General features: G+C 35.5%; 1 protein-coding gene across 1 annotated transcript in view; it reads right to left on the reverse strand.

Moving 5' to 3' along the window:
• Nucleotides 1-16,474, reverse strand: part of GBE1 (1,4-alpha-glucan branching enzyme 1) — a 297,767-nt gene that overhangs the window by 78,387 nt on the left and 202,906 nt on the right. The window contains exons 9-11 of the mRNA XM_082840201.1: nt 10,752-10,879; nt 6,317-6,415; nt 705-815 (exon numbers count right to left, since the gene is read on the reverse strand). Of these exons, the coding sequence (XP_082696327.1) occupies nt 705-815; nt 6,317-6,415; nt 10,752-10,879 (338 nt within the window). The remainder of the gene's footprint in view (nt 1-704; nt 816-6,316; nt 6,416-10,751; nt 10,880-16,474) is intronic.

The raw sequence follows: 16,474 nt of genomic DNA on the forward strand, positions 1-16,474 counted from the left end.
CAGGTGACGTAGGCATTTGCAGGTGTGTGGGGAAAAGTACAAGATTGGAGCAAGGTTGACCTACTCAGGAATGGGTGGAAATTTAACAGTATTGAAGAATAGAACTCTTGGAGGGTTGAGCAGAGAATAAACTTTGGCATGAGCCAGGATATGACAGGCTGTGAATGAGAAGCTTTAACCAAAAGATCTGGGTTGACAAAATTAGCTTTGCCCTTTGGAAAATACCTCAGACTACATTACAGAGGATGGACTAAAACCAAGAGGGACAGAGGTCACGGCGATCAATCAGCAAAAGATTTCAGTGACTGAGGGAAAAAATGATGAAAGCTTGTGAAAAGGCATAAAAGAAAACCTTTAGAAGGAAACCTAAAACGGAAATTAAAATTAACCTGGATTAGCACCAACATTCCTCTTGTGACAACAAAGGAAAACATGTAAGATAACACTTGAAACTGTCATTCACAATCATTTAATTACAGTTTGGCAGGGTAAACGTGGTACTGCATTTTGAAGCTGGAATTTATGGATCTACAAAATAATTTTTAAATGTTTTTCAAGTATGAATAGTTGTCACATAAAATAGACAGATAACACATTACATTAACTGTATTAAACTACAGAAATTTGTACTGTGATATGTTTATAATTAGGTATGTTAATAAATACAGACAGAGACAGAATGGTTTATACACATATTAATTTACCTGATCATGGCTCTCTGCATAAGCAATGCACTTTTCAAGGTAGCGTCTGTTTGTGAGTGTATACACTATATTGCCCATATTCCAATCTTCATCTTTATATTCTTTAAGTAACTAAATAAAAGACAAAAAATAATTCCAATACACCATTATCATCCTTACTTTAAATCCCAGTCTGAGGGTATACAGCATATCAATCCAAATTATTTGAGATGCAGATATAAGCACACCCACAGAGCAAAAATATCTTTGTCAAAACGTTTACTGAAATCACAGCTTTTATACAGACTATCCAAATGACAGTGGTGTTGCATGTGTGTGTGCATGTGTTTGTTTTTCTGCAGATGATTTGATCACTGCATTTTAGGATTTTTGTAACCTTTTTCCTCTGTAATAGCTGCTACCTCTTGATTAATGACCACAGTGAAGTGTTGTGCAGTATGTCTTTCCGGAACTTCCACAAGGTAGAGATATACTTGCTACATTTTTAGGTTTGAATAAAAAAAAAATTAGCAAGAATAATGTCTTGTTCTTAAAAAAAAATGTCTTGTTCTTAAAAAAAAAATTAAAACAACTGTTATTTCAAAGTATAAAGCCTAATTATCATGAATAATTATCATCTTAACAGACCACATATTTTTGTTTCCACTTCAGCTGCTACTCAGTCTCCAGTGTGGCTTCTGTGCCACTAACACCTCTTCAGTGCAAATGACCTTGCCAAAATCTCAGACTATGATTGTCTCCTAGGTCAGTAATTGCTCTTTCTTAGGCAAATGCTTGCAGTACATGATGATAATCCTGACCCTACCCCTTCCATGAAATGCTTTCCTTCTTAGTCTACCATTGCAAAACTCTTGACTGTTTTGTTTTGTTTTGCAACCACTCTAGACATCCTGTAAAATCCCTTCCTCTGCCTATCCTATAAAAGCTGGTGCTTCTCAGCGTTAATAGCGTAAAAATAGCCTGTCCTTTTACTCAACGCATTCTTTCTAAGTGGGTTCATTTCTCTTGTCCAAAAGTGTCAAAGGCACGCTGATAGAAGCAGAATTCTAAAATGGCCCCTATGATTCCGGCTCCCTCAGATTCACATCTTTGTATAATCCTTAACCTGGAGTGTGGGAGGGTCCTTTGAATACAATGGGTGTCCTTAGAAGAAACTGTGAGATAATAACAGTAATGTTTTAAGTTGCTAAATTTGTGGTAGTTTGTTACACAACAATAGAAAATTAATGAAGATTTTGGTACAAGAAATGGGGTTCCAGCCTGCCTGTATCCTCCTTTGCATGTTTGTTTTTTTTTTTTTTTTGGCTCAGTGGAATTCAGAGGTGCTTAGCCATCCTGCATAATTGCACTGTGAATCACTGAGAACCAGAGGACAGGCTGTATTAGGCAGACTAACGGCCACCCACAGGTGTTTACATCCTAATACCCAGAGTCTGTGAATATGTCACCTTACATGGCAAAAAGGACTTTAGAGACATGTTGAAGTTAAGGACATTGAAATGGGTAAATTATCCTGGATTATCTGGATGGACCGAATGTAGTTGCAGGCAGCTTTCTTAAAAGATGCCTGAATTGTCAGAGTAAGAGAGAGATATGAAGATGCTACCCTGCTGGCTTTGAGGATGGGGGAAGGGACCATGGACCAAGGAATACAGGAATACAGGTCCATGCTTTTACAGGCTTTTAGAAGCTAGAAAAGTCAAGGAAACAGAGCCTCCAGAAGGAATGCATCCTTAATAATGCCTTGATTTTAGCTTAGTAAGACCCATTTCAGACTTGTGACTATATGACAGTAAATTTGTGTTATTTTAAGACATTAAGTTTGTGGTACTTAGATACAGCAACAATTTGAAACTAATGTATAGACCTATACAAATATGCTCAATTAAGTTCAACTACTGTGTAAAAACAATTCAATGGAAGTAGGTTCAATGGACTTTTCAACAAATCATGATGAATGAGTTAGACATCTATAGGCAAAAGAAAAACAGAAAAAACCCTTACATGTTGACTGAACAAAAACTAACTCAAATGGACTATGGGTTTAAATATAAAAGTAAAACTATAAAATGTTTAATAGAAAACATAGGCGAGTCAAAGAATTCTTAGGCTTGTCACCAAAAGAGATCTCTAAAAGGAAAAAAATAATAAATTGGCCTTCATCAAATTTAAAGGAAACAAAGAACTTTTTGTTCTGTGCAAGTCCACATGAAGAGGATGAAAAGACAAGCAAAGACTGGCATAAAATATTTGTCAACCACATACCCCCCCACAAAAGAGTTGAATCTAGACTATATAAAGAACTCTCAAAACTCCACAGTAAATAAATGATCCAATTAGAAAATGGTCAAAAGACATGAACAAACATTTCACCAAAGAGGATATACAGAAGGCAAATTAGCACAGGAAAAGATGTTCATCATCATCAGTCATTAAGGAAAGACAAAGTAAACCCATAGTGAGGTACTTCTGCACACCTGTTAGAATGATTAAAATAAAAAATAGTACAATAGCAAATGCTATTGTTCAATGATGTACAGAAATTGGATCTCACTAAAGTGGCTGGTGGGAATGTAAAATAGTACAGTTACTCAGAAAAATACGTTGGCAGTTTCTTAACAAATTAACATCCAACCACTATAAGACCCAGTAATTGTACTTTGGGACATTTATCCTAGAATAATGAAAATTTATGGTCATACAAAAATATGTACACAAATGTTTATAGCAGCTTTCTTTACAAGAGCCAAAACCTAGAAACAATCTAGATGTCTTTTAATGGACAATAATTAAACTGTGATACATCCATGCCATGGAATATCATTTAACAATGAAAAGGAATACACTGAAGTAGAGTCACAGATATAGAAAACAAACTTCAAGTTACCAGGGGATAAGCGAGGGAGGGAGGGATAAATTGGGAAATTGGGACTGACATATACACACTACTATATATAAAATAGATAACTAATGAGAACCTACTGTTTAGCACATGGTACTCTACTCAGTACTCTGTAATGGCCTATATGGGAAACGAATCTAAGAAAAGAGTGGATATATGTATAACTGATTCACTTTGCTGTACACCTGAAGCTAACACAACATTGTAAATCAACTATACTCCAATAAAAATTTTTTTTTTAAGTTGAAAAGGAATAGACTACTGATACATGCAAGAACCTGGATGAAATCCCCAGAGAATTCGATTGAGTGAAAAATGGCAATTCCAAAAGGTTACATACTGTATAATTCCATTTATATAACATTCTTGAAATGAAAAAATTATAGAAATGGAGATCAGATTAGTGGTGGTCAAAAGTTAAGGAGTGACTGTGGGAAGAGGGAAGTGCGTGTGGTTATAAAGGCAACATTTGGGAAACTTGTGGTAGTGGAAGTGTTCTATATCTTGACTATTCCGTATCACTATCCTGGTTGTGATATTGTACTATAGCTTTGCAAGATGTTACCATTGGGGAATACTGTTTAAGAATTCACCAGATCTTACTGTATTATTTCTTACAACTGCATGGAAATCTACAACTATCTTAATATAAAAAGTGTAATTAAAAAAACTATATATAATGAAAAATACCAGATGCTCAATAACTATTTGGTGGAATTAATAAATGAATGAATTCAATTAAATACCTATATTACCTTTACATGAACACATCAGTTATTAGATAATAAAAATGATCAAATAAAATGAAAGAAGATACAGCAAATTTGGCATATTTTAGATAGGCAAATATTTGTTCAGTAAATGACTAAACTAATATGATATCCCAAACTACTGATTTTGAACTCTACAAGTAGAAAATGGTAAATAATTTGTTTCTGAACAACAAAAACATGAATGAAATCTAGCATTCTAATCTAACGCATACTCTATGTGTAGATAAAATGTGTGACACATACATTCTGAGTAGTTGTCATTTCTATCAATACTCATGTGTTTTATTGACATTTGAAGGGATGATAATCATTTATGGAATTTTTTTTAAATGCACAAATTATAAAAGGACTGGAAAGTCACTGAGTTTTTAAAAAAATATTATTTTAACTATCTCGTCTTATTAACTAAGGCTCCCACTTTGGTGATGAAAAAAGATGTTAAGTAATTACATAAAACAGAAGATGATATCTGTCTTCAGAGGCTTTACAAACTACAAAGACAAGATGGCCATATCCTAAACAGAGGACAATACATTTTTTTCTAATTATATGACATACTGCATAGTATAGTATCTTGAGCATACAAGGTACTGAAATGTTTAGTAAGTTAAATTTTTTTTAAAACCTGACATGATTGCTCAGAGAAGGAAATATCCTACTGTGAGCCATGACTGACTGGAAAATAATTCTAGGTTGATGTACACCTTGAAATATCCTGGAATTTGCCCAAAGACTGATGAAGGCTTTTCAGTAAAAAAAAGTAAGATTTGGCACTTGTGAGGGGAAAAAAGTCTGTGTGGAAGATTAGAAATAATAAAAGATGGTGGGTGGATAAAGAACCTTCAACTAAGGTAAGAAACTTGAAGACCACAGCATTTTTTTAAGGTAACAAATACAAAGCAACTTTCCCAGGTATTAAAGTTGGAACACACATTTGTTTGTTCCTTTGATTTTTAAGTCTAATCGCCTCTGTAAAACCCTTGCTTTTTGACCTGACAATGTTTACAAAATCATTATAGATGGAGAAGTGGAAGTTGTGCTGGTAGAGTTTTAATGTCACAGCTGTGCACTGCCCAAATTGCCTAGGGATACAGAAAAGGCAATTAAGAGATGATTACAATAACTATTTCCTTCAGAGTAGGCTTTATGTTTTTTCTGTGCAAAGTTAAGCTCTTCTACCGTTGTGATCTCATGGCACCTGTTCATGTCTGTACTAAAGGGCTTAACAGAAAGCAATGATTATTTGATACATATCTGACTCCTTATACATAGTCAGCCTATGATTAAAGACTTGGACACTCAGAAATGTTCTACATCAAATCTATGTAACAACTTTAGTCTTTCAGACAAACATAAAATGAAACAAAATATAATCCAAACTACTTGAACTGTCATTAAATTTAATAAAATTGTATTAGAAATCATATGCAAGGTGTCATGTACAATTATTCATTCCTAGTGCCTAACACATGGTAAGGGCTTTTAAATGCTAAATGAAGGAATGGATAAATTCAAATCTGTTGAGAAAAAAAACATACTATGAAGCAAGTACTGGGAATTAAGGAGTGACTTCTACATTAATTGATGATTTGCAGGCAGAAATGGATGCGTTGATGAAGTTTAATGTGTTTTAAATATAGAACACCAAACTTTCATATAATTGCATTAAGGCAAAATTCCATTTACACAGCTAACATTATATCAATCATATTTTCTCTGTGCCTGTATAATGCAAGTGTGAATACTTTAAATTAGAACTTTTAGAAGTTTGAGAGGCACCTTATTAAAAAGCACAAGAAACAACACACTAATGAGAGAATACTTCAATTATATCTGTAACTACTGATCACAATCAAGAAATAAATCAAAGAAATAATAAATAAACCAACATAATACATAGTATCCGCAGGAAAAATATTTTTTACATGAAACCTTACCTGGATCCATTTATCTGGAACTGCCATGGCTAATCGATAATCAAAGCCACCCCCTCCCAGGGAAATTGGAAAACACAGAGCTGGCATTCCTGATACATCCTAAAATAAACAGCATCAGAATTATCAGTTCATATTGCTTAAACTTTTACTATATATTCTTCTGACAGTAAAATCCAGGCCAATAAATACAAACAATAAATAGGGGCAAATACTCTTGGAGTACTTTGGTAGCATAACTGTAAAAGTAGATAAAGTTGTGATAATGTATCTCATTTCCCAATAAGATTTTGTGTAATGCTTTTCATTTCAGGACAAATTTGATCTCTTTTCCTTAGTAGCACATAGAGAACACAAAATAGTAAAAGTGTTATTGTTGAAACATAGCTTCTTATACTAATTTTTGAGTACTATATTTATTAACTACTGCTTTCATCAAACATAAAAATACATGTGCCATATATCTGTTATTCTTGTTCTCTTTGTATACAGCATGGACATATAGTGTATTTTGTGAGAACTTAGCTTCTGATGCAATGGAAAGTAGAGTTAGCACACTAAGAGCGAAGCAGCAAGATGGCTTTCACTATAGTCAGTTACACTTGGAAATGGTCTTTGAGGTTATCTAGTGGATTCTCTTCATTTAGAAGATACAGAAATCGAGGCTTATTGAGGTGAAGGGATCGCTAAAGACATGTTTCTCCATGGTAGAGCCAGGACTCAGACATCTGGCCTTTTGACAGGGTCTTCCTACTGTCATGACACCACTAGATTATCAGTAATCAAATAAATATACAATCAAACAGATAAGTAAAAAAATAATGATACAAGGACCCAGATGCAACAAAATACATTATTATAACAACTGTGGTAAAATATGGGACAAGTACTAGTAATTCTAACTCCACAATATCTTTCCAATAAATTCTTTTCCTTTGCTCCATTTCTACAGACACTATCTTATTTAACCTACATTACTGTTTGCTTCAACCACTATGTTTCCAAACAAAGTTCCCCATCTCCAGTTTCTCTTTACCCTAATCGCTGCTGAAGAGTCTGCTCCTATCACTGCTTGCCGATAGCTTTCAACAGCCAACAATAAAAAACTCAAATTCTTCAATTTAAGATATAATTCAACAATTATACTTTAAGTGTTGACAATATAGTTCACTATTTGATTATTGGCTTCCTCATTCACTGTTAAAATTTAATATCCATGGAGCAGGACTTTTGTTGCTGTTGCCATTGTCCACTGACATATGCCAGGAATCTAGAATAGTAGAAGAGTCGCTGGCATAAGGCAGGAACTCAGTAACTCCCTGCTGAGTGAATGCATGAAGGTGCTGCCAAGGATTTCAAGATACATAAGACATAATACTTGACTTGCTGGATTCATGAACTAGGACCTAAATGAACATGCACACACATACACTTATCACGAAATGACAACGTGCGTGGCTGTCATAATTGTTAGCTGAAGTACACAGAAAGTGCAAGGAAGAGACCTCTATCTTTCCATCGTTATTTTTACTATTTCATTTCAAATATTCAATACCTCATCCACTTTGAAACATTTACTCTTCCCTGTACTTGTCACAAGCTTTTCTGTGTGTGTCATTGCCCAAATTCTTCTTTGGATCATTTTCCTTACTTCCTATGAAAGACTATCACATACTCTGAGCTCTCTGAGACTTAACTGCTTCTTCTTCCACAACACCTCATCCTCAAACTTGTCCCACAGAAAAGCTGGAAAAAAGAAACATATGACCTCTCTGTACTTCCAAAATATGTATTAATTGTTTTCTAATGGAAGAGAGCTACAGTTAAATATAGTACATGGTGGAATACATCCATAAGAAAGTATTCGTCAATAGTATCTTATTTCTACATACTTCTTTATAGTTTATAAAAGTGAAAAAAGATGAATTAAAAAAAGTGAAAAAGGATGAATGTTTAACAGAAAAGAAACCATTTTAAAAGAATTATATTTATCAAAATATGTCACATTTTCACAGATATGATAGGTATTCAGTTCAATTCCTTATAAACTCTGGCTGAATATGTATTAATCTCAGGCACCTGTGTTAGGCACTGGAATTACGGACACAACGCCTTCCCAAAAGAATTTTCGTAAGACCCAGAGTTTTCCTAAGACTAGTGATAAGATGACATTAAAGATCAAAATAATTTTTCTCAAGAAAACATTAAGGTACAGTCTATATTCGGTCTACAGGTAGTTTTAGCAAATAGTTTGAAAGGAAATAGAATCTGCTAAGAAAAATATTTGGACACCAATTGGTCTTAACTCCTAAATCTGACTACTAGAAGGCTGTCCCATTAATGTATATGAGATATATCTAGCTCTCTTCTGGAAGTACAGAGTTAATGACTATTCTTTTAAAATCTTAAAAGAAAAAAAAAAGTAAACATAATGGTCACTAAAATAAATATGCTTTAAATATAAAGGAGTTGATGCTTACTGACATAGGATATTAAAATGATCATGTATGTTTCAAATGAAGTTAAAATAGTTTTAATTCTTTAATATCTAAAGATGACTCATGACTATTCCAGAGGGGTAAAAAGCCTCCGTTATGAAAAAAATATTTTTAATTAATACAGCAAATATAACCATGTATAATAGATATACAGAAAAAAGGCTTCAATTTTAATAACTATTATTATAAATAAATTCAAATTTCTACTGCAGGACTTTATTATAACATTGCATTACTTATTCATTACACCACATTCCTTTCTTAAAAAAAAAAGTTCATGAGGATCAATTCCACATTTTGAAGAGACTCCTACTAGACAGAAAAGTGATGTATTGAAATTGAAGTAGTTTTCAATTTAAGTAGAATAAATTGAAGATACATCTTGTTTTAAAAATATCTAAAACCAAGTAATATAAAGTAGGCTAAAGTCCCCAAGTTTCCTTGGTAGAAACACTGATAATCAGACAAGAGCTCCCTAGATGATGAAACTATTTTACTTGAAATGAATGGAAAGATCAATGTAACAATTTTAAGTTTCATGTATTAAATAATTACTTCTTTTTCTTCAGTACCCACTTCTGATTTGTGCTGTCATTAATTGTTTGTAGTAATTTGTTATAATGTATGTTTGTTATACATTTGTTATAATGTATAAGTATTTGTTGTAATGTCTCGGCTTCAAATTGCCATAAATATAATTGACAAAACTAATTATTTTTTTTGATGTTTAACAGATAATATTAAAATATATAAAGACAAAATAAAAGTTTAAAAGTACTAATTTACATTAAAAAATATTCAGCACAGAAAGTGTTAGCATAAGTACTAAAAAGACTTATAAGTTATGACCAAATATAGGTAGGTAGAGATTGTGAAACAATACAGAGTATCAAAATGGCATTGTAATTGTGGGGTTTTTAAATTTTATATGAAAATTTACTCCAGGAATTTAGGATCTATTGCTCTATTCCTAGAAGATATTTAGGAGGCAAAGGGTCTCTGTTCTCGATCCAGAGATAAACCAGGAAATCATATCACCTAGTTTGAGATTTGGAGTTTTGAGAAATGATGTATAGAAAAAAGGCTATACAAATAATAAACACTACAGGAAGGAGACTGTCACTATTGCATATCATTCCAATGAACAAAATGCCAAAAATGTGAAAATACACCTTAACTCTGACTCTTTCAATAGCCTTACTACTTTTATATGCCAACCACTACACTTTGTATAGAACAGTTTTAACACACTAAGTTCAATTTTAATAATAATTCCTAGTTAGAGGACTCACAAAACCAGAGGGACTTTACTACTAAATATAAATTAGCATGAGCATTTAACAAACTTCTTAATTTATCAAATTTATCACCAAGAGGGGAATTGTCAATTATGCATATATCGAATTATATCATTACAGTGCAGCTTTGGGACAGTTAATCATGAACCTTCAGTAATCATGAATAACTAGTGAACATTTGGCAATTTCAGAGCAATAACGTAAACAAGAAAGGTAATCGCATCAGAACAAGAGAGGTTTCAGAGAAGCTCGCAGGCAGTGATCCATGCCATCTCTAATGATTAAACCAAAAAGGAAAAAAAAACTTAAACAGCCAGACGCATATTAATATTCAATTCTTTTCTGTGCTGAAGGTCACATGGCAAAAGGACCTGTCCACTGATTAGGGTATTTTACTTTCTAACCACTGGCAGTTTCTTTTTTAACAATGGAATAATGACAAGTAATTAGGGTACATTATCTGGTAATAGGAAAACAGTGAATTCTGAATAATGTGCCACCCACACAAGGTAGCTGCACTATAGTCAGGGTATAATTGCACTTATGCAATTACTGACAACATAGAGATCATTCAAATATTGTATGCTGATAAAATGTTCTATTTTAAAGGGGGTCAGAGGGTAGAGATCATTAGAGCTTTACCTCAGCTATTGTTATAGAATCTGGATACAGCGTGTGAACCAAATGATTTGCCAACATGATATAAGTCAAAGCGTCTTCATCTACTTGTAGTCCAAAATACTCATGGTAGTCACCGGAAAAATTCTGACCTAGAGAACAGAAAACCAATATGGATGCATCATCTTAGCATGCAAGTCTTAACTCTGCACAAATGCCTCCACCAATTAGATGGTTGATATCAGTTTTGTTATCATAGCAAAATGTCATGAGCCAGCAATTATATGATTTAACTTACAAAAGTACTCTATATCTACGTTCAAACTTCAGACAATCCTGAAATTCAATTTTTGTTTTACAAACACAAACAAAAACCCTGTGATTTAAAATTTTAATTTAATTTGAACTGAATTTTACAGGAGAAAAATGAAGTAAAATGATAACAAAGAGGGCTTCCCTGGTGGCGCAGTGGTTGGGAATATGCCTGCCAATGCAGGGGACACGGGTTCAATCCCTGGTCCGGGAAGATCCCACATGCTGTGGAGCAACTAAGCCCGTGTGCCACAACTAATGAGCCTGTGCTCTGGAGCCTGCAAGCCACAATTACTGAGCCTGAGCGCCACAACTACTAAAGCCTGCGTGCCTAGAACTCGTGCTCTGCAACGGGAGAGGCCACGCAATGAGAAGCCCATGCACCGCAACTAAGAGCAGCCCCTGCTCGTCACAACTAGAGAGGGCCCGCATGCAGCAACGAAGACCCAACGCAGCCAAAAAATAAATAAATAAAAGAAATAAATTAAAAACTAAAAAATGAGACCAAAGAGATTCATAAATTTTGTTTTAGATACATTTTTTGTCACACTAAGAGATCTTAATGTTAGCTAGCTCCTATTCAATCCCTCTGAAGAAAAGGGAGGATTTTGTCTGTCGGTGGGCATTTAGGTTGCTTCCACGACCTGGCTATTGTAAACGGTGTTGCAATGAACATTGGGGTGCATGTATCATTTTGAATTATGGTTTTCTCTGGGTATATGCCCAGTAGTGGGATTGCTGGGTCATATGGTAATTCTATTTTTAGTTTTTTAAGGAACCTCCATACTGTTCTCCATAGTGGCTGTATCAATTTACATTTCCAGCAACAGTGAAAGAGGGTTCCCTTTTCTCCACACCCTCTCCAGCATTTGCTGTTTGTAGATTTTCTGATAATGCCCATTCTAACTGGTGTGAGGTGATACCTCATTGTAGTTTTGATTTGCATTTCTCTAATAATTAGTGATGATGAACAGCTTTTCATGTGCATCTTGGCCATTTGTATACTTTCTTTGGAGAAATGTCTATTTAGATCTTCTTCCCATTTTTGAATTGGGTTGTTTGTTTTTTTAATGTTGAGCTGCATGAGCTGTTTATATATTTTGGAGATTACTCCTTTGTCCATTGATTCATTTTCAAATATTTTTTCCCATTCTGAGGGTTGTCTTTTTGTCTTGTTTATAGTTTCCTTTCTTGTGCAAAAGCTTTGAAGTTTCATTAGGTCCCATTTGTTTATTTTTGTTTTTATTTTCATTACTCTAGGAGGTGGATCAAAAAAGATCTTGCTGTGATTTACGTCAAAGAGTGTTCTTCTTATGTTTTCCTCTAAGAGTTACATAGTGCCCAGTCTTATGTTTAGGTCTCTAATCCATTTTGAGTTTATTGTTGTGTATGGTGTTAGGGAGTGCTCTAATTTCATTCTTTTACATGTAGCTGTCCACTTTCCCCAGCACCACTTATTGAAGAGACTGCCTTTTCTCCACTGTATATCCTTGCCTCCTTTGCCATAGATTAGTTGACCATAGGTGCGTGGGTTTATCTCTGGGCTTTCCATCCCATTCCACTGATCTATATTTCTGGTTCTGTGCCAGTATCATATTGTCTTGATTACTGTAGCTTTATAGTATAGTCTGAAGTCAGGGAGCCTGATTGCTCCAGCTCCATTTTTTTCCCTAAAGACTGCTTTGGCTATCTGGGGTCTTTTGTGTCTCCAAACAAATTTTAAGATTTTTTTTGTTCTAGTTCTGTAAAAAACGCCATTGGTAATTTGAAAGGGATTGCATTGAATCTGTAGATTGCTTTGGTAGTATAGTCATTTTCACAATATTGATTCTTCCAAACCAAGAACATGGTATATCTCTCTATCTATTTGTATCATCTTTAATTTCTTTCATCAGTGTCTTATAATTTTCTGCATACAGGTCTTTTGTCTCCTTAGGTAGGTTTATTCCTAGGTATTTTATTCTTTTTGTTGCAATGGCAAATGGCAGTGTTTCCTTAATTTCTCTTTCACATTTTTCATCATTAGTGTATAGGAATTCAACGGATTTCTGTGCATTGATTTTGTATCCTGCAACTTTTCCAAATTCATTGATTAGGTCTAGTAGTTTTCTGGTGGCATCTTTAGGATTCTCTATGTAGAGTATCATGTCATGGTACTTTGCATGGAATATCTTTTTCCATCCCCTCACTTTCGGTCTGTATGTGTCCCTAGGTCTGAAGTGGGTCTCTTGTAGACAGCTTATATGGGTCTTGTTTTTGTATCCATTCAGCAATCCTGTGTCTTTCGGTTGGAGCTTTTAATCCATTCACGTTTAAGGTAATTATTGATATGTATGTTCCTATTACCATTTACTTAATGGTTTTGGGTTTGGTTTTTGTAGGTCCTTTTCTTTTCTTGCTCTTCCTACTTACAGAAGTTTTATATCATTTGTTCTAGAGCTGGTTTGGTGGTGCTGAATACTCTTAGCTTTTGCTTGTCTGTAAAGCTTTTGATTTCTCCATCGAATCTGAATGAGATCCTTGCCGGGTAGAGTAATCTTGGTTGTAGGTTCTTCCCTTTCATCACTTTAAATATGTCATGCCACTCCCTTCTGACTTGTAGAGTTTCTGCTGAGAAATCAGCTGTTCACCTTATAGGAGTTCCCTTGTATGTTATTTGTCGTTTTTCCCTTGCTGCTTTCAATAATTTTTCTTTGTCTTTAATTTTTGCCAATTTGATTACTATGTGTCTCAGTGTGTTTCTCCTTGGGTTTATCCTGTATGGGATTCTCTGCGCCTCCTGGACTTGGGTGGCTATTTACTTTCCCATGTTAGCTATGTTTTCGACTATAATCACTTCAAATATTTTGTCGGGTCCATTCTCTCTGTCTTCTCCTTCTGGGACCTCTATAATGCCAACGTTGCTGCATTTAATGTTGTCCCAGAGGTCTCTTAGACTGTCATCATGTCTTTTCATTGTTTTCTCTTTAGTCTGTTCTGCAGCAGTGAATACCAGCATTCTGTCTTCCAGGTCACTTAGCCGATCTTCTGCCTCAGTGATTCTGCTATTGACTCCTTCTAGTGTATTTTTCATTTCAGTTATTATATTGTTCATCTCTGTTTGTTTGTTCTTTAATTCTTCTAGGTCTTTTTTTTTTTTTTTTTTTTTTTTTGCGGTACGCGGGCCTCTCACTGTTGTGGCCTCTCCCGTTGTGGAGCACAGGCTCCGGACACACAGGCTCAGCGGCCATGGCTCATGGGCGTAGCCGCTCCGCAGCACGTGGGATCTTCCCGCACCGGGGCATGAACGGGCGTCTCCTGCATCAGCAGGTGGACTCTCAACCACTGCGCCACCAGGGAAGACCCTCTTCTAGGTTTTTGTTAAACATTTCTTGCTTCTTCTCAATCTCTGCCTCCATTCTTTTTCCTAGTTCCTGGATTATTCTTCACTATCACTATTCTGAATTCTTTTTCTGGAAGGTTGCCTATCTCCTCTTCATTTAGTTGATTTCTGGGGTTTTATCTTGTTCCTTCAACTGGTACATAGCCCTCTGCCTTTTCATCCTGTCTATCTTTCTGTGAATGTGGTTTTTGTTCCACAGGCTGCAGGATTGTAGTTCTTGCTTCTGCTCTCTGCCCTCTGTTGGATTAGGCTATCTAAGAGGCTTGTGCATGTTTCTTGATGGGAGGGACTGGTGGTGGGTAGAGATGGCTGTTGTTCTGGTGGGCAGAATTCAATAAAACTTTAATCCCCTTGTCTGCTAATGGGTGGGGCTGGGTTCCTTCCCTGTTGTTTGTTTGGCCCGAGGCGACCCAACTCTGGAGCCTTCCCGGGCTATTTGTTGGGGCTAATGGCGGACTCTGGGAGGGCCCACACCAAGGAGTACTTCCCAGAACTTCTGTTACCAGTGTCCTTATCCTCGTGATGAGCCACAGCCTCTGCAGGAGTCCCTCCAAGGCTAGCAGGCAGGTCTGGTTCAGTCTCCTATGGAGTCACTGCTCCTTCCCTTGGGTTCCGATGTGCACACTACTTTGTGTGTGCCCTCCAAGAGTGGAGTCTCTGTTTTCCCCAGTCCTGTCGAAGTTCTCTAATCAAATCTTGCTATCCTTCAAAGTCTGATTCTCTACAAATTCCTCCTCCCGTTCCCAGACCCCCAGGTTGGAAAGCCTGACATGGGGCTCAAAACCTTCACTCCAGTTGGTATACTTCTGTGGTATAAGTGTTCTCCAGTTTGTGATTCACCCACCCAGCAGTTATGGGATTTGATTTTATTGTGATTGCACCCCTCCTACCATCTCATTGTGGCTTCTCCTTTGTCTTTGGATGTGGGGTATCTTTTTTCATGAGTTCCAGTGTCTTCCTGTTGATGATTGTTCAGCAGTTAGTTGTGATTCCAGTGTTCTAGCAAGACGGAGTGAGAGCACGTCCTTCTACTCCGCCATCTTGAAGAATGTCTACTGTCTCCGTATTTGTTATTATCCTCATCTCAAAGTGGGAAATCATGCTAAGTAACTCAGAATGTTTTTCTTTACCATTTCTTGGACCCTGTACCCATAAAAAGCATATCCCATATCCACGGATTTCAGTTCATTTCACCAACTCCACAATTCCTTGGATAATACCTAGCCCTCAGCACAGCGAGGTTCTGCTGGGGCATGTAGGTGTTTTAATCTAGGAGAGGATCTTTTTGAATTTTGCCTTGCTTGCCTCTTTCATCCCCTAAGTCAGCTTCTCTCCAAAGTGGAAGATATCAATGAAATCTGTCATGTCTTATAGATTCAACTTCTTCCCTAGGAATGTTTCATGTGGCCAGCATCTTGACTGAGAGCAGTTAACAGCACACTTTGAATATAGCATCTTTCCTTGGCAGCCACTTTTTGATTTATACTCTAAAGTCAATTTTTTGGATTGTTTGTTGCCAGTAAATATTTGGTCATTAAAAAAATAATAATTATTCTCCATGTTATCAATTGAAGGATTAGGATTCTGTGATCCCACTTCTCTGTACAACTTTTTAACTGAAGATCTTTGATCCATATTTTTAATTACAGATTAATTTACAATTTAATTTTAACTGAGCACATCTATATTTAAAATATACATATTTTCTTCAATGTTTAATATGCAAAGGAACCCATACATTAACAAATGTTCTCATTTATTATTTTTGTTATTTATTTTTCATTACAAATGCTGTCATGTTCACAGCCTGAGGGTGCTGTAATAAATGGTATCCTTAAAAAGCATTTTTAAAAGAATGCTATATATTAAAGAGAGCATATTATTAAGTAGATATATTTCAAAGAAAATCATTATATTTTATTTACTTATAAAATGTATTTGACCCAATCTCTTGCCAAAAAGGGACCAGAGAAAAGACATACACAATGGAACTAATAAAAAATCAATCCAACAATAATGGTTACTGCAGTGACATAACTGAACCCCAAGCCTG

This window comes from Leucopleurus acutus (assembly GCF_964270905.1).
Source record: "Leucopleurus acutus genome assembly, chromosome: 5".
NCBI classification, from domain to species: Eukaryota; Metazoa; Chordata; class Mammalia; order Artiodactyla; family Delphinidae; genus Leucopleurus; species Leucopleurus acutus.